Source organism: Nicotiana sylvestris, chromosome 2 (genome assembly GCF_000393655.2).
Source record: "Nicotiana sylvestris chromosome 2, ASM39365v2, whole genome shotgun sequence".
Classification (NCBI taxonomy): domain Eukaryota; kingdom Viridiplantae; phylum Streptophyta; class Magnoliopsida; order Solanales; family Solanaceae; genus Nicotiana; species Nicotiana sylvestris.
In genome coordinates, this window is record NC_091058.1 from 10,690,178 (window position 1) to 10,708,503 (window position 18,326).

Here is an 18,326-nt window from a genome sequence, read left to right on the forward strand (position 1 = left end):
GAGGGCATGTGCACTTTCTGCACAACATGTGCATTTGTGCACCACAGGTGCATTTGTGCACAGCCTGTGCCCTGCATAAGGGCTTTTGAATAAAATAATCGACAGCACATGCTGTCAGATATATTCTGCTGCCCATTACCCTGCTTTAGTTAAGAAGTATTAAACCTCTTTCAAAAGGGTAAGTCTGCCAGGGAATGTGATGGGTTTCTAATACTTAAATAGCTAAGTGGAACTGAAAAGAAGAAAGCACATGGGAGGGGTATCTGGTTAGTCGATCAGGCTGTAAAAGGGGTGATGTTAAGGCTTATAAAAGGGAGGCACATTGAGAGATTTGCAGACACACACAGACAGACAATAAGGAGACAGAGGAAAAAAATTGTTAAGAAAAAAGATAGAGGAGATCAAGAGAGATCTGAGAAGAGAGGTTTGGAGACATACATAGATACACATATATACAGAAATAGAAAGAGAGCAAGAAAGAGATAAAACAGATAGGAAATCAGAAACTTGGTTTTGTTTGTCTGAAGTTCATCTGTTGTCAATTTGTTAGGTAGTGTTGCTTCTTCTAAGTTTCAATCGAGATTACTGTTAGTGTTTTGTTGCATTTGGTGTATCTCGGAATTGGATTGTTTGGAGTTCTGTTTCCACCACACTGTGTGCTGCTTCATTTGGCTACTTTCTCTTCAACTATAGTTCCATCCCTTGCAATAGAATCTGCTCTGCTGTGTTGTTTTGATTGCTGCTGTTACTCTGATTCCTGCTGCTGCTGATCTTCCCTGTTATTCTCTTCTTCCTCTTTGCATTTCAGCATTCCAGGTACACATTTCAAGTCCCATATTGATGTAACTGAAACAGTTTGAAAGCATGAAATGAAAAAGGTTGAAGAAGTTCAAGTATTTGTTGTAATATTCATGGTACATTAACGAGTCTGTAAAAAATTGATTAGTTTATAATTCAATAGTGTGAAAGTATGTACTGATACTCGATTGAGTTTAGCCCTTCATGTTAGTTCGTCAGTTGTTTGTTAGTACGGGGTACGTATACTCCGACCTTATACAATGTTGTTTCTGTTTCCTTTAGTTTTTTAGGGTTCCATTAGGCAGTACATAGGGTCACATTCAAAGTCCCATTGGTAACAATATCTAGTAGCTAAATCCTTTAATCTAGCCTAAATAAGTTTAGTTAAGTTCAACTCAAGAAATGTTCGGATTAAGTGTTATATTTCGTTAGCTCGTATGCGATTTCTTGTCAGATTAAAGCATTTTTCCCATTAAAGTATAACGTTTTCTTAACTTTGTAAATAATTAATCATAAGAATCCGGATCAGGCCAAAGCATATAATTAAATTAGCATGTACCTTTTCTTCTAATTTTAGGGACAAATATATTAGAAATGTAGCCACTTTAGGATATCCTTTCTAAAATAGAGACGAGCCTCGCCAAATAAAAATGCAAAATTGCGGGGGCCCTCGATAAATAATCATGATAAATATTTAGAATTCAGGCTAGGCCGTTTAGTGAATCTCATGGCCTTCTCAAAAAATAATAACGCGTTAGGCTCTTTAGGCGCGACTTAATTAAATCATATTCTTAAATTCGGGTGCACATTGATGTGACCCAAATCCAAATCTCAACGAAGTCAAAATGTGTTGACAATCACGGGCGCATTGATTGTGACGTGGTTCGAGATGCATTTTCACGACGTTGCAATTCTATAAAATAAGTGATAATGATAAAAGCGGTTTAAACTTAATAAAAGCACGTAGGTCATAACATGTATTTAAATCAGATATTTAGCCATTATAACAATTTAAGCGATCGTGCTAGAACCACGGGATTCGAGGGTGCCTAACACCTTCCCTCGGGTCAACAGAATTCCTTACTTAGAATTTCTGGTTCGCAGACTTCATTTGGAAAAGTCGAAAATTTCCTCGATTTGGGATTCAAGATAAACCGGTGACTTGGGACACCAAAAACCAAACCTTTCCCAAGTGGCGACTCTGAATTAAATGAATAATCCCATTTCGAACATTGTCACTTAAACTGGAAAAATTCCCCTCGCGCATTTTAACCCTTCGGGGTCGGGCGCGCAAAAAGGAGGTGTGACAGCATGAACCCGAACTGGTTGTCTGAAATAGACACCGTCCTTCGCACTCTCATTTCTACCACTATCTCCCAAACTTTCATGGTATGACTTAGTAATTTAATACCCCTATAGTTGTTACAGATCTGGATATCGCCTTTGTTCTTATACAACGGGACCATTGTACTCCACCTCCACTCTTCGGACATCCTATTAGTCTTGGATATAACATTAAGCAACTTAGTAAGTCATTCCAAACCTGCTCTACCCACACACCTCCAAAGCTCAACCGGAATTTCATCTGGTCCGGTAGCTCTGCCCTTCTCATCTTACGCATTGCCTCCATGACCTCATCGACCTCAATGTCCCGACAATCACTTAGTTCATGGGGGCTGTCGACGTTCCTCAATTCACCTAGTACAATATCCTGATCCCCTTCCTCATTTAGAAGTTTATGAAAGTAGGTCTACCATCTCCTCTTAATCTGGTCATCCCCCAACAAAACTTTGCCGTCCTCATCTTTTATGCACCTCACTTGGTCCAAATCCCGAGTCATCCTCTCTCTCACCTTAGCGAGTCGAAGTAACTTTTTCTCCCCGCCTTTGTTCCCTAGTTCCTCATACAAACGAGCAAAAACTGTCGTTTTTGCCTCCGTCACTGCCATTTTTGCCTCCTTCCTAGCTACCTTATATCTCGCAATGTTCGCTCTCTTCTCCTCCTCTCCAATGCTCCCCACTAACCGCAGGTAAGCCACCTTCTTCACTTCCACTTTACCTTGTACAACTGCATTCCACCACCAGTCTCCTTTGTGGCCACCGGTGCGGCCTGAAGATACCCCTAACACCTCTCTCGCCGCCTTCCTTATATAGTCCGCCGTCATCGACCACATAGTGTTTGCGTCCCCACTACTTCTCCAGGCTCCCATTTCCGACAACCTTCCTTCCAACTCCTGGGCTTTAACCTTAGTCAAGGCGCCCCACCTAATCCTCGGGCGGCCTCGTACTGACCTATGTTTCCTTCTTATCATAATACTAACGTCCATCACCAAGAGCCTATGTTGCATTGCAAGGGTCTCACCTGGGATAACTTTGCAATCCTCGCACAACCTTCTGTCGCATCTCCTGAGGAGGAGATAGTCAATTTGAGTCTTCGCCACCGAACTTTGGTAAGTAACCAAATGCTCCTCTCGCTTCGGAAAACTCGAGTTTGCAATCACTAGATCGAATGCCTTGGCAAAATCCAGCAGTGAGGTGCCCCCTCCTTTCCGTTCCCCGAAACCAAAGCCGCCATGCACCTCAGTATAACCACCTGTCGACGACCCAATATGACCATTGAAATCCCCTCCTATGAATAACCTCTCGGAAGGCGGAATACTACGAACAATGTCATCCAACCCTTCCCAAAAACACCTTTTAATCTCCTCATCACAACCTACTTGCGGTGCGTACGCGCTAACGACGTTTAAAGTACACTCACCCACCACCAATTTAATAGTCATTAGTCTATCATTCACACGCCTGACCTCTACCACCGACTCCCTAAGATGGCTATCTACTAGGATACCCACTCCATTCTTACCCCTCACGACTCCAGAATACCACAACTTATACTCATCCGCGTTTCTCGCCCTCGATCCGACCCACCTAGTCTCCTGGACATACGCTATATTAATCTTCCTCTTCTGAAGGATCTTCACCAACTCTATAGACTTACTCGTTAGCGAACTTATGTTCCATGACCCAATTCTCAACCTATAGGCTCCCTTGCCCCCTCTACCTCCCCTGCCTCCCGACCCACCCCTGACCTCGGGCCCACTCTTTGCCCCACACTCTCCCCCACCTAAGGACATGCCTTTAATCTATCATCCTAGACTGCCGCCACTACACCTACGACAGATCTACAAAAGACTCGCTAGTGCACAACGGACAACAAATCAAACTAGAAGGAAACAAGTGACTACCTGTACACCTATTGGATGATTTAACTATTGTGATCTAAAGTAACATCAATTTAGCTAACACCAAAAGGAAAACAGTAGAACGGGAGGTACCAATTCCCGAGAACCAAACCTGTGTTGATTTGCAGCCCTCGATATACTTGCAAGCTCACGCACCGCTTCCCACTGCCCTTTGCTGACGCTCGTCCAGGTTGCTCTCCTTTGCTAGTGCTCGTGCGCCCAACTTGTCTCCAACAACTTTGAGAATTTCCCTGAAAACACAGAAAATACCACGACCCAAAGATCAAAAAGGGCTATCACCGCTACCACTGGTGTAGCACCGAAAGTAACTAGCAGCCTAAATGTGAATTCAAAATCAAAATTCACGTAAATTCAATGGGAAAATGTGAAATCAAGCTAATATGATAACAAGATTCGAGGATTCATATAAGATCCAATCAGAAAGCACAAAAAAGTACAAACCAAATTAATCAGCCACTGAGTTCTGAAAATAAACTGGAGATAACCAACACAGTTCTGAAATAGAAGGCAAAATCCAGCAGCAGAAACAGAGACAAACCAGCGACCAAATGAGTTCAACTCGACGGCAGCGGACAACGGTTCAATCCGCCAGATTTCTTAGCTACTGCCTGAATCGGAAGCTCTAAACCCAAATGTCACTTGACATTCCAGAAAAATCGAAGAAAAAACAAAAAGATTTCAACTGTGTTCTGCACACAGACCAGGTTATTTTTTTGCTTTAACTCGTAATGAGTGTTGAAGTAATTTCTGGTAATTTAATGTAAGTTCGTGAAATTTTTTACAACTCTTTCTGTTTGCGCTGCAACAATTTCATGTCAAAGAGTTGGGTTAAAATTTCAATAATTTTCGGGTTAAATACACTAGATGCCAACATGTTGTGATCGACTCATTCAACAACATTTATCCTATTCTTGATCGGTTAAAAATACAACAATTAAAATTAGGGCTCTTCATTTTCTAAAGGTTTTTCTCCCTAATGGTAGCCATGGGTTACATTATCTTTAGAAAAATCTACTGTAAAGTCTTTCGAGACACCAGTCCTTAACTAAATGAAAATTGTATTGTAATATGATACTCTTAATTAAAAGTCAAACGAACAATATTTTGTTATGTTAAAAATCAAGAAATAAGGTAGATTGACTACAATCTATAAGTTCGTTAAAAATAAGACATACAAACAATATCGAGTTGGATTGACACCATTAATTTTGAATTTTCTAAAGAGTACCCGAATTTGAAATCTAAAATCGTATTTTTTTTAGGTTGGAGACTTAGAGATTGTCTTTTTTAGATTAACTCTAAGGAAACATAATTTAGAGGAATTTGTTGTATGATCTAGTAGCTACAAAATGAGATTTATGTAATTTTATTTCAAAACTCTATATTTTTCTGATGCTCTTTCCGAATTTTTCTTAATAAACCCAAATGGTGAATTAACGTATGAATTAGTGTATGATTTAACTCAAATATATGTTGTTATGGATATTTTCTTTCTCGTATAGAAGAGAAATAACATATAAATTCATTATTGAATTCTTGATTATTTTGTACGTTCATCAACTCTTTAATAATCGCGCGAAGCGCAAACATATTCACTAGTAAGTACTGATCTTTGCCTGAAGATTAATGCCAAACTTGGAGGTAGCAATTGGTTCCTTAAAGACTCTCATGTTCATTGAATCATCTCCTGAAGGGATCTGACATGTCCATCATTAGCAGATGTTGTTGCCATTATCAATTGAACCATGGAGGCAAGACAAAGTTAATCGTGATAGTGACCAAGGTCGTGGCCGCTATGAACATGGTCCACAAAGTGAAAGGGGTGGAACTCATATGAAGTTATTCAGCATGATTGACTCAAGGGTAAGACTAGTAAAGTTCTGGTTTAGGTCCACCATAGCTAAAATCCCCCAAAATATTGTTATAACTATATAAAATGGTGCTCTATAAGTTAGACATGTATTATAAATTAGCCATTTGTGTCAATAAACTACCTTAGTGTTTGTTGTCAAAAATTATTAACATATATGAAAATTTAAGTAGCTTAATTGAGAGTGCTGAAATATTAGACAAAGTCGAAAACTTTAAAATTTGAAATAATAGCTCAAAAACTAGAAAATGTAATGTTTTGACAAGGAAACAATGAATTCCTTAAAAATTAATTTTAACTTTTTAGCTCGACCAATTTTATTTTATTTTAATTTTTTAACAAAGATGTTTTCTTGTGGTAAATTTGAATATGCCAAGATAGAGTCCAAGAGGAGAGGAAGAATGCAGGAAACAGGCATGGGGTGTCATTTCATGCAATTCCATTTTCTCTCACCTTTAGTATGCTAATCAAGTTTTTCAGTCTGAGAAATGTAAGAATATCAGGATTTACTTCTGAATGAAAAAATGGAGGGCAAAATGTAGAGAGATTCATTACCAAAGAGGGGGGAAAATGTAAAATTTACTCAAACACAAGTCACTAAACGGTGACATTTTCTTGAGCAGATAATTAACCCCTTTACTCTGATATTAAAGTTCAATCAATCGATGTCGTTGTACAAATCTGGCTTATTGACGAAAAATATGACAAATGAGGATATAGTAATCACAGCCATTATCACTACTCAAGATGATCATGTGGCCTGATTGACAAGAACATTGCAGCATACTTTCGAAGGCGATGATCACTATCCCCATTCTCCGTTACCTGATTCACAGGACGGCTTGTCCTCACCATGTAACGACGCCAAGCTAACTGTATATTCACAGCAGCCCATGTTCTCCAATTGGATGAATAATACCTTGCTGTTCGCTTAAGCCTCTCGTTTGCAAATTTGTATCTGAAGTGATCTGTGATAAATCGTAGATGGTTTGCATCTAAGCCAAATGCTTCTGTGGATTCTATGCAAGTAAAGGTTGCTGAAGAAGCTGGAAGTCTGTCAATGAAGGGACGGCGTAAGCACCAGGAAAGAAGCTCATCTCCAAAGAAGCCTCCAGGCTCAAGTATGCTGGTCGCGACCATCCCTTTACTGAGGTTTTGGCTACTTTTTACTCGCCCACGAACAATGAACACCACCCGGTGCACGGGATCTCCTTCTCTAATGATCTGTTTTGACAGAACAAAAAAGGTAAGCCATTGCCTAAGTTCAAGCTATTATAGTACTACCTCCATTTTCATCTTATAGGAGGCACGGAGTTTGTCAGCACATATCAAAGGTACCTTTAGAACTTATAGTCTTAAACATACCATCAGATTTATATGGCTATAAGAGCATGCCATTAAGGGTAAAATGAGAAGGTTAAGGTTACAGAGTTTCTAAATATAGTAATATGTAATTCTTAACTACGAAGTAGAAGACATAAAAGAATAGGCACCTTCTCATCTTTGGAGAAGACCAATGGCTTAACTCGATCACAGATGTTGTCTAGAATTAGATCATCCAAACTATGGAACAGAGGAACCTGAAATAATGAAATTCAGATCATCATCATCATCATATGGTAATATAACAATGTTCTATGGTTAGAAGGAAATTAAGCATGGACTTTGTCTTGTACCTTTTTAATAAGATCAAGGCAAAGAAAGCGTTTGATATCCCTTCGAAGTCCTTCTGGCAAGTCTTTTACGAGTTCCATCTCATCTTCTCCACCCATCATAGCCCATCTCTGGTGTTCAAAGTGGCGAACTCTTTGTCTCAATTGTGATGGCAATTGTCTCCTCTTCATCCACCATTCCATATCCCTGCACCTCAATTGCATTTTTCTCTTCTTTGCCATCACCGCGTGTAAAAACACCTTGAAAACAGAAATAGATCATAAATATTGCAGCTTGAAGGACTCATATTAATTCCTTAGAAAAACAAGTACTCATAGCTTACCTGGATATTCCCTATCAACAGAGTGAAGAGCATCAATCCACTAAGCACAAGGCATATACTGAAGATAACTTCTAGCCAATGACTCGTCGGTTCTAAGTCATTGCCAAATGTACTGCAATCAAACACAATAAGCTTTAACTGAGGTCCATGTATTTCCAAAGATTAGAGGTAACAGTCATCAGATAGTTCATTTTCCTTAATCATATCTTTTCCTCTGGCCAAACACTTTGAAGGGAATTAAAGATTTTCATGTTTCGCACCATACTAAAAGGGAAGGGGAGCCTTGGAGCAACGGTCAAGTTGTCTCCATGTGACCTATAGGTCACGGGTTCGAGCTGTTGAATCAGCCATTGATGCTTACATCAGGGTAGGCTGCCTACATCACATCTCCTTGGTGTTACACCATACTAAAAGCAAAAAAGATCACTAAGATGTTCAATTTTCAAGTCTTAACTGATATATATAAAGAATCAAGTTACTCAAATATCAAGTATTAGTGCCATATCTAAAGATAAATGATGAAAATGGAATATTTACCTAAGGGTCATCAATCCCCAAAAGATGGGATAAAGAATCTTCACAGTGACAGACCTACTAGAAACAACAGGTAGAGCCCATTTGTATATTCCATATGGAAATGGTCCATTAACATCTAAACACAGTGGCTTCCTCATCACTGTTGTTGAGTTCCCAGCACATGGATTTCCCACAGTTCCTGTTGGCAATAGAAACTGATAACAAACCTCCTCTGAGCATGACAAAGACAGATTACAAGAAGCTTTCTGTTCACACTGCTGCCTTAGACATGAAGCTACTCTTTGTATAGATAGTACATACCAGCAACCCCCAGCAACCTATAAATAACAACTCGTCACTAACATTTTTATGAATATAAGTTTTATGCACTGACAACGTATAAAATATTTACCACCACCAGGTTAAGTTAACTTATAACAGGAAGGGAAACCTTCGCGTAACTGGTAAATCATGTGACCAGGAGGTCATGAGTTCAGCCTCTTGCATAAATGCAGGATAAGGCTGCATACAATACACCCTTGTGGTCCGGCCCTTCTCCGGTCCCCGCACATAGCGGGAGCTTAGTGCATCGGGATGTCCTTTAGGTTAAGTTAACTTATAACAACAGGTAATTCTCTATATCGTCTGATATGATTGTATCGGATAGTGTAAAAAAATTTAAACTGTCAGTAAATATAACTTAAATTCTATTTTTAATTTAGAGAATTGTAAATGCGGGGTAAAAGTGAAGTAGGACTTACATGAGAAGCAATAAAATAAGCAATGAGATTAAGGCCAAATCCCCACCAAATGGTACCAAAAATATATCCAGTAACCTTTTGCATTCTTCTCATTAAGCTTATGCTGTGATATACTTTGGGGAGGAACTGGAACAAGAACATTAGTAGAAGGATTGTCATTATAAGCTTGATCTGCTCTTCTCTTATTAGTTTTGGAACCACCAGCCAAAATACAACCTGACAAGTGGAAATACCAAAAGAAAAACATTAAGAAATGAGTAATCACAATTTCGAAATAAAATTGCAGAGGTAGAAAGCATTGGAACCTCATACAGCATCACATTTTGTTAGCAGTTAGAATTATTTGGCAAGGTATGTATTATTATTATAATCGAGATTCGAATCAACCCCTACAAACCATTATAACATTTTGAGCGTGCGAGTTGAGTTCAGATACAAAACAATAGTCTTAAGTCAAGTATAGTGAAAAAAGGGCAGCCCGAGCGGAGTCCATGGAAGGGTCGAACCACAACCGTCTGTTGTACGCAACCTTATCCTACATTTCTACAAAAGGTTATTTTCACGGTTTGAACCTGTGGCCTCTATTGGAAGCATGTTCTGCTGCATCGGTTCTAATTTGGTTATTCACTTTTACACAATTATGATTTTTCTGATGTATATATAATCAAACCCCTTTATAACAGTCTCCTATGCTCCAAATATTTTTGGATGTCATAGCGAATTGCTATTATACAAAACATATATTATAACAGAACATACCATTTGGTTCCGGAAAAACTTGGCTTTTATAGTGAAGTATTGTTATATAAGAACGTTGTTATAAAGAGGTCTGACTGTATCAATAAATTCGTGGAACCATATTTTAGAAGACATAAAGTTGTATTGAAAAAAATGTTGATCATTGGAGCCTCTCTTTTTTCTTTATTTATAATGTAATTAAGAATCTCATTTTAAGAAAAACAGATAGTAACATTTTTATAGAACTCAAAAAGAAGGGAAGACAAACATTTTGGGTTAAAAAGTGTACCTTTTTCACTTTTTGTTTATTTAGGGAAAATAGACAAATTTTGGATGAAACTATGAAAGCAGTAGCAATTCATGTGGAGATCAGATTGCACCAAGTACATCATAGTGCAAATCCGTGACCTTCAACTTCTATAACCTCTTTTAACTTAATCTAAGAGAAATTAATAAAAGACCACATACTCATAGTATCACTACCAAAAAAAAAAAAAAAAACTTTTTAGAGCATTACCTATCATTGTACTAACTTTCCTATATTATTATCCTAGAATTTGCCCGCGCTTCACGCGTTAATGAATTACGTCATTTAGTCTCACTCCTTTCACTATATTGCGACTTTTAACTTCTCTAATATTAACCATATCCTTTTTTCTGCTTTAAACCAGCTGCCTCTTCATCTACAAAAGATTAACTTATATATATTAACATCGATAATTTTATTTACATCATATGTGTATTTTAACTAGATATAGCATGTTAGTACATTACTATGAGTAGTTAGCTGTTTTTGTAGAATGATATGATGTAAGCTTATAAAGAGTCAGTGTACATATGTTAAACTAATAAAAAAAATCTCCTCCTAACTTTTTGGTTGATTTATTTTAAAAAATATTGAGGTTACAAAATCTTAGTTCTCGGAGACAAAAGCAACGTAACAAATATCAAGTGGTCCGTCTACCCTACCACTTAAAATTAAAAATAGTCATATAATATATACGTAATTTATGTATATAATTAGAAAAAATAAATAATTAATATAATCAGCTATTCGTGTAAAAATTCCTTATAAATTTTGCTAACCTGAGGGACGGGTAGGACGACAAAAGTATCGAACCAGAATCCTTTAACGGACCGAACATAGTGAGCAGCAATCGCACGCGCGTCCCACACGAGTTTCCCACACCCAACAACTAGCGACTCTCTCGACACGTACGCCAACCGAAACTGCAACCACAAGTGGAAGAGGTGTACGGCGTCGAGGCAAGTCCGTATCACCGTGACGATAGCCGCAAGTCCGCCGTCCATGTACAAGCACGGCGATCCACCACGGCCGATGGATAAGGCGTAAAAGAAGAGAGGATCAACGGCTAAGGCCATGCCACGTGCCAACAAAATGAATCGATTCCATCTCTGCACGCGCTTGCTTCGAGGGTCTAACACACTTCCGAATGGACCCGACGGATGCCGGTTGTGACTGGACCGGGATTTTCCGGTTCTGGAATTATTAGTCCGGTTCTGAATTGGAACTAGCGAGGAACCGGCTGAAGCTTCCCACTCCGGTGGGTTAGCTTGGTCGCAACTAGTGGAGTGGAAAACTGGGACGCCAACTTGAGTGCATGCATAACATTCAATGGAGTTTGAGATTGGGTTGCTGTCATCTTCGTTGTCGTCGCTGTTGTCAGGTTGAACTGATCTTCGTCGGAATATGCCGAACCACCTGATATCCCCATTTCAAAATTTCAATTTATTAGCACAACTCATGAGTCATGATATAATGAATATAACAACAAAAATGACAAATAAAATAAAACCAGTGCACTGCAATAAAAAATGTAACATAAGAAATAAGAAAAAAGAAGTTCATTTTTCTAACAGGTACTTAGCACGCGAGGAGCTAGTGAACATTAACGCTTCATGAATTGAATCCCGTTAATCGAAAAATTACACACTGGTAAAATAATATTGGAAAAGCTAATTTTTAAATATATATAAATTATTGAATCCTTTAAACATAAGAGAAAATTATTGTGACGAGGGTGATTCAAAATTTACTTTAGTTCACAAGTTCAAATTCGAATTCTTGCACTTTTTTTAGTTCCTTATTAGAATTTCCGGCTCCGCTATTTATGTACTGACCTTGAGAGGAAGAAGCGGAGGTCTTGGCGAGAAGACATCTTGAGAGGAGCGGAACCATGGGAAAGAAAGAAAGGACTATAGTCTCTAAATTTGACAATACTCAATCTAAGAGGGAGATAGAGATCAAAGAAGCCAGAGAATTACATATATCTAGTAGAAGAAGAAGAAGCCAACATTATGAGAAATATGCATGCGGGGAGAAGGTGATAAGTGTAAGAGAGAAGAGGGAAAGAAGAGAATTGGTTATGTGGAGAGGAGGGGATGAAGTGGGCAAAATGCATACATACAACAATAATTAGGGAAGGGTACGTCTGTGGAATGAGCACATGAAGAGGTTGGCCTTTTCCTGTAAGGACGAACAACCTCTTACGGAAACGTCACGGTTGTGGGGTTCATTGCAGGGCGGCTTGGGTCCCTTTAGTTTCTATGATGATTCAATATCTCTTGGAATTTTTACTTTCCATGTAAATATAAGAGAGCAAATGAAGAAAGAATCAACCAACTCTTTACTTTGTACATATTGTCATAAAATGTTCACTTGGCTAACGGGTCTAATTAGCTTAAATAAGATATATGATGTACACATCCAAGTGCAGGCTAGGTAATCCATAATTTTAGATTTATCAGAGAATGAGGAATACTAATCTTGCAGTAGAAATAATTAAGCTTCTAAAGTAAGTAGTGGTTCTCCATTTTTAAAAGGAAATTAAGTTGGAATATCCCCAAAAATTGGGACTCGTCTTGAACATCGTCCTGAGGTAGTCGTGCTCTCCTAAAGATAAACTTGGAGGCAACCAAGTGTGATTAAGAAAAAAAAAGAGAAAAAAAGAAATACTTCCGACACGTACTAAGAGTATCCTTAGAACTTGTGGCTATAAGAGTATGATATTATTAAGGATAAAATACAAATTTGAAGCTAAAGAGTTTTTACATATGAAAACGTTGTGATCAATAGGAAAGAGTGTCGTATAAATAGAACGGAGAAAGTATTAGTTACTATAATAAAACAGAGAAACAGTTTAGTCCACTGTGTTGAATTCAGTGATAAAAGCAAATTCAGTGTGTGCCCAATCGATTGAGCAATTAGAGTAGAGAATTGAATGCAAAGGAAATGATCGAGTTGTAATAGAATTGGGAGAAAATGATCTCTCTTACTTTGTACAGTATGAGCTACAAGTATTTATACACATTTGACTAACTATGGTCTACTTAACTAACAAGCAGCTATCTAGGTTAATTTTTCAACTAACTATGGTTAAGTGAGCTAACTAACTGACAGATGGAGTAACAGACTAAGTTCCATGTGTACAACTAGCACTATCTTCTACACCTCTCCTCCTCAAGCTAGCGGAAATGAAGATGTTCTTCATCTCTAGCTTGGAAAGCAAATGATGATGTTGCAAATGAGGAAGACCCTTAGTGAGCACATCGGCAGGTTGTTCAGCTGAAGTTAGATAGACAGTCTTGACCAAACCATGCCGAATCTTCTCGTGAATGAAATGACAATCGATATTAATATGCTTGGTCCGCTCGCGGAAAATAGGTTTGGAAGCAATCTGGATAGCAGATTTTCTATCACAATGAAGAGGCATAGAAAGATGAAGCTCAACATTGAGCTCTTTGAATAAGCCAATGAGTCAAGCAATCTTAGTGACAGTCGAGGCCATACTCCTATACTCTGCTTTAATAGAGCGTCTTGAAATGGTGGACTATTTTTTCAACTTCCAGGATATGAGAGAATCACCATACATGATAAGGTACCTTGTGATGGATCTCTTAGGGGTCGTTTGGTAGGGTGTATAAGAATAGTGCGGAATAATGTATATTAGTAATGCATGTATTAGTAATGCATGTATTAGTAATGCAAGCATTAGTTATGAAAATATTATTTCTTATCTATTGTTTGGTGTGGTGTATTAAAATTATAATGCATTGCATAATTTTTAAAAAAAAATAGTCGCTTACAAAAATGTCCTCCATATTCTCTAGCTTTAAGGGACTTTAAGGACAATTTTGACTTTAACCATGCTAATGCATGCATTAAAGCCTTGGTATTACTAATGCCATGGTTTTCTATGCATTACTTATGTATAGGATAATGCCAAGTATGTTGTATAACTAATACAAGTATTAGTTATACACAAGTGGAAAAAAAGGTACCAAACAAGGTATTAGTAATACATAGAACTAATGCTTGCGTTATTTTTTCTAATACCTCCTACCAAACGACCCCTTAGTGTTAAGGCAGGAGGCCCAGTCTGCGTCAGAGAAGGCATGTAGCTAGGCTGCACTAGAAGCAGAAAAGAGGATACCCAAGCCAGGAGCATGTTTGATGTATCTAACCACGCGACTAGCAGCCTCCATGTAAGAGACTTTGGGAGCACGCATAAATTGTCTAAGAGTTTGGACTGCAAAAGAAATATCAGGTCGACTGATGGTCAAATATAGTAAACGACCAATCAGCCATTGATAAACACTAGGGTCGATAAGCAACTTATCACAATTTTCCCCAACATGCTGATAAAAAACAACTGAAGTGAGCTTCAAATTAGGTTCCAATGGAGTAGCTAAAGGCTTAGAACCAGTCAATCCCAAATTAGAGAGGAGCTCTAGAGCATATTTTTGTTGATGCATCAAGATGCCTTCCTCCTTTCTAGCAAATTCCAGCCCAGGAAAATATCTTAGATCTCCAAGATCTTTAATTTTGAAAATGTGTTGTAGAATGTCTTTGGTTTCTTGGATGAGTTGAGAGTCATTGATCGCGATCAAGAGATCATCTACATAGAGCAAGACTATAACCATTTTATCTAACACCTTTTTAGTAAGTAAGAAGTAATCTAGGTGACTCTATGTAAAACCAGAAGACACTAAAGCTATGGTCAATTTGATATTCCAATGACAAGAGGCCTGGTTAGGTCCATAAAGAGACTTGAGTAGCCCACAAACATGTTGCTCCCCATGCAACTGTGTGAATCCAGGAGGTAACTGCGGATAAACTTCCTCAGTTAAATCACCCTGCAGGAATGCATTAAACACATCCATCTGATGAATCTGCTACTTGTAGGCTGCCACTAAAGATAAAACTGCTCTGACTGTCACCATTTTCACCACATGCGGAAAGGTTTCCTGATAATCAATTCCCTCATTTTGACTATAACTCTTGGTGACAAACCTTGCTTTGAACCTTTAAATATCACCTGAAGCTTTATATTTTATCTTGTACACCCATTTACATGCAATGGCTTTATTCCTAGGACGAAGAGGTATGATAGTCCAAGTATGGTTGTCTTCTAGTGCTTGTATCTATGGTCCTTTGCAGCTTCATAGTAAGTTCTTAGTACATCTTCCGTAGAGAGCTTAGCAACAAGGCTATGGTAAGTAGGTGCAAGAGCATTATAGTTCAATATAGAAGTGAGAGGATATAGGCAAGTATTGGCAATCCTCTTTCCTTTAGCTGGTTCAACATAATCTTGAAGCCAAATTGAAGTTTTACTAGGTTTGCCCGACCTTCTTAATGATTCTGAAGCAAGTATTTGAGTTTGAGAAGAAGAAGTGACTTCTGATGCAGCAGGAATTTTTGATACAATAGGAGAAGTTGATGTAGATATTGTAGGAGCAATAGGAATTTCTGATACAATAGGATCAGTTGGTGCATACACTGTAGGAGTAAGAGGCTCAGGTGGGATATGTTGTCTCAGTTCTTCATATGAAGGAAATCTAGAAGAAGGCTGAGGGAAAGTTGGAGTCACAGTTTCCACTTGTTGTTGGAAAGGAAAGACTCCTTCATTGAAGACCACATCTCTGCTTACAAAAATGGACTTATTGTCCATGTCATATAACTTATATCCCTTCTGAGTAGAAGCATAGTCTAGCAATACTGATTTGATAGCTCTAGGCCCAAACTTGTCTCTCCCAACTAAGTTAGTGGCATGGCATAGACTGTCAATAACCCTCATATGTGACAAAATAGGAGGTCTGTACAACAACTCAAAAGGTCATTTATTACCTAGTACTGATGATGAAATTCAGTTGATCACATAGATTGTTGATTCTATATAGTCTCCCCAGAATCTGAGAGGCAAATGCCCCTAAAATCTGATAGCCCTAGCAGTTTCTAGAATGTGTCTATCACTCTTTTCTATCACCCTATTTTGCTGTGGGGTATATGGATAAGAACTCTGATGTAGGATACCATATTGTTTGAACAATGCATTGCAGTGGCTGTTAATGAACTCTGAGCTATTGTTCTGACCTGAAGATCTTTATCTTTTGTTAAACTGTTTCATAACCATTACTATAAAATCTCTCAACATAGTAATTACATTATATTTATGTGTAACATAAAAATTCAAGTCCATCTAGAAAAGTCATCAACCAATGTATCTTATTCCATTATAAGTGGGCACCTTGTATGGCCCCCAAACATCCATATGAACTAAATGAAAAGGATCATTTGTCTTACTACAACTTAATGGAAAAGGAACTCTTGTTTGTCTAGCTAAGGGACAAATGTCACAAAGACTTATTATAAAACTAGAATTATCTCTAAAAACACTAATTTTCTTAAGCATTGCCATAGGCACATGCCCTAACCTCTTGTGCCAAATAGCTGCATTCAGCTCTCCAGAAACTGCCACTAATTTTGGGCCTTCAGTAAGTGGTTTCCTTTTCTTTGAATTTAGGACATATAAGCCATCTTCTTCCTTACCAATCTCCTTCACCCTCCCAGTAAAGAGATCCTGAAAGACAAAACAATTGGGGGGAAAAATGGCACAATAGTTCAAAGCCTTTGTTAGCTTAGACACAGAGAGAAGATTAAACTTAAAATCTAGTACACAAAGCACATTCTCAATCAAGTCACTTCCTCCTAAGTGACAATCTCCCACTTGAGTGATATTTGTTGATTCCTCATAAAGCAACTGAACCTTCCCTGAATTTCCTACTAATACACCATTTTTCAAGACAGATCCATTACTAATCATGTGATTTGTTACCCCTGTATCTACTATCCACTTCAGTACATTCAAATTATCAGATAAAATTTTACCTGCCATGTTAGCACTAGCCTCAGATACTTAAGATTTGTTCAGCACTGATAATATTTGGTCATACTGTTCTAGAGTAAAAAATGGAGCTAAGACTTGTCCATTTCCTTACTGTTGTCCAGTGTTAGTCACATTTTGAGCATGTGCAACGTTTTGTTGTTGTTGATTGAGAACAAAATTAGATGCATGATTACCTCCTATGACTTCATTGTCTTTCTTCTTCCCTTTGAAATTAGCTGGATAACCTATTATCTTATATTATTTTTCTTTGAGATGGCCTTTCATTTTACAAGACTCACAATACATGAGCTTGTAACAATTCTCCCTGGTATGTCCTTTCATGTTGCAATAATCACAGAACATAAGAAAATTCCTCATACGTTTTTGTGTTCCTTTTTGTGAAGAGTGTTGTGGGATCATTGTGTTCACCTAACCTATAACCACCACCAGACACTAGTTTTTGACTCTCATCCTGAGTAATCATGGCAGATGCTTGGTTTACTAATGGTGTTGGTGACATCATTAGAATTTGGCTGCAAGCTTGATTATAGCCATCATTTAAACCTATTAGAAACTGTAACAACCTGTGATTTTTCAAGTGAGTAACAAAGTCTTTGGACTTATCACAGCAGGAAGGCATAGGTACAGTGGAATCAGTTTCATCCTAAAGATCTTTCAATTTCGAGTAATAAATAGAGATAGGGGAAACACCTTGAGTCAATGTAGCAATTTTCTTATGAAGATGATAAACTCTAGTGAGATTAACCCTGTCAAATTTCTCCTTTAAATCATTCCAAACAAAATAAGCATCAGGACGGGAGAGTATACCGCTAAGGAACTCCTTGCTTACATTGCTCGTAATCCATGATTTCACCAAAGCATTGCAGCGATCCCAAATCCTTGCCAACATTAGCTCGACGAACTGTGCCATCAATAAATCTGAGCTTGTTTTTGCATTCCAATGCCAGCAACATGGCGTGACTCCAATGCTATAATTCTCCATTCCGATGAGTAATATTCCAGTTTGTACCACTCCCGGCGAATCCAACGGCTATAGATAAAGCGGATGGTTGTGATCCATTGTGCTGGAACTAGATTCATTACTAGAATTCACCATAATTGCAAAATTAGGTTTTTTCAGCAGACTTCGAAGGTGAAGAATTTCTCGATTTCCTTACAAAATTGACGAAGAAAATCC

At 38.1% G+C, this 18,326-nt stretch overlaps 3 protein-coding genes and 1 long non-coding RNA gene across 6 annotated transcripts; 1 reads left to right on the forward strand and 3 right to left on the reverse strand.

Moving 5' to 3' along the window:
- The first annotated feature begins 4,322 nt into the window (after positions 1-4,322).
- Positions 4,323-6,461, forward strand: LOC104235040 (uncharacterized). Of its 3 annotated transcripts, XR_011405233.1 has the most exons (3): positions 4,323-4,764; positions 5,780-5,923; positions 6,312-6,461. It is a non-coding gene; the product is annotated as an uncharacterized lncRNA (long non-coding RNA). The 3 variants fall into 3 exon arrangements; XR_011405230.1 differs by lacking the exon at positions 6,312-6,461 and having other exon boundaries at positions 5,780-6,032; XR_011405232.1 differs by lacking the exon at positions 6,312-6,461 and having other exon boundaries at positions 4,675-4,764; positions 5,683-6,032.
- Positions 6,462-6,554: 93 nt separating this feature from the next.
- On the reverse strand, positions 6,555-12,379 carry LOC104235039 (cyclic nucleotide-gated ion channel 2). Its single transcript, XM_009788709.2, has 8 exons — positions 12,084-12,379; positions 11,028-11,664; positions 9,204-9,419; positions 8,464-8,780; positions 7,927-8,038; positions 7,607-7,843; positions 7,424-7,510; positions 6,555-7,154 (listed from the first exon to the last, which is right to left on the reverse strand). Exons 1-8 carry the CDS (start codon positions 12,119-12,121, stop codon positions 6,669-6,671), a joined length of 2,130 nt encoding a protein of 709 aa, XP_009787011.1. The 5' UTR covers positions 12,122-12,379; the 3' UTR covers positions 6,555-6,668.
- Positions 12,380-14,930: 2,551 nt separating this feature from the next.
- LOC138882377 (uncharacterized) lies at positions 14,931-16,039 on the reverse strand. Its single transcript, XM_070163082.1, has 2 exons — positions 15,425-16,039; positions 14,931-15,098 (listed from the first exon to the last, which is right to left on the reverse strand). The coding sequence occupies exons 1-2, from the start codon at positions 16,037-16,039 to the stop codon at positions 14,931-14,933; spliced, it is 783 nt and encodes a 260-aa protein (XP_070019183.1).
- A 1,441-nt stretch (positions 16,040-17,480) lies between these two features.
- LOC104235042 (uncharacterized) lies at positions 17,481-18,131 on the reverse strand. Its single transcript, XM_009788710.1, has 2 exons — positions 17,895-18,131; positions 17,481-17,792 (listed from the first exon to the last, which is right to left on the reverse strand). Exons 1-2 carry the CDS (start codon positions 18,129-18,131, stop codon positions 17,481-17,483), a joined length of 549 nt encoding a protein of 182 aa, XP_009787012.1.
- Between the last annotated feature and the right edge of the window lie 195 nt (positions 18,132-18,326).

Coding starts and splice junctions, on each gene's coding strand:
- LOC104235039 (XM_009788709.2), bottom strand. CDS start 12,121: ATGTCTTCTCGCCAAGACCTCCGCTTCTTCCTCTCAAG. Junction 11,665..12,083: donor CTCCGCTTCTTCCTCTCAAG/GTCAGTACATAA, acceptor TGGGGATATCAG/GTGGTTCGGCATATTCCGAC. Junction 7,155..7,423: donor TCTTCTCCAAAGATGAGAAG/GTGCCTATTCTT, acceptor CTGTCAAAACAG/ATCATTAGAGAAGGAGATCC.
- LOC138882377 (XM_070163082.1), bottom strand. CDS start 16,039: ATGAGGGTTATTGACAGTCTATGCCATGCCACTAACTTAGTTGGGAGA. Junction 15,099..15,424: donor CTAAGCTCTCTACGGAAGAT/GTACTAAGAACT, acceptor GCATTCCTGCAG/GGTGATTTAACTGAGGAAGT.
- LOC104235042 (XM_009788710.1), bottom strand. CDS start 18,131: ATGGAGAATTATAGCATTGGAGTCACGCCATGTTGCTGGCATTGGAAT. Junction 17,793..17,894: donor TAAAGGAGAAATTTGACAGG/GTTAATCTCACT, acceptor AAAGATCTTTAG/GATGAAACTGATTCCACTGT.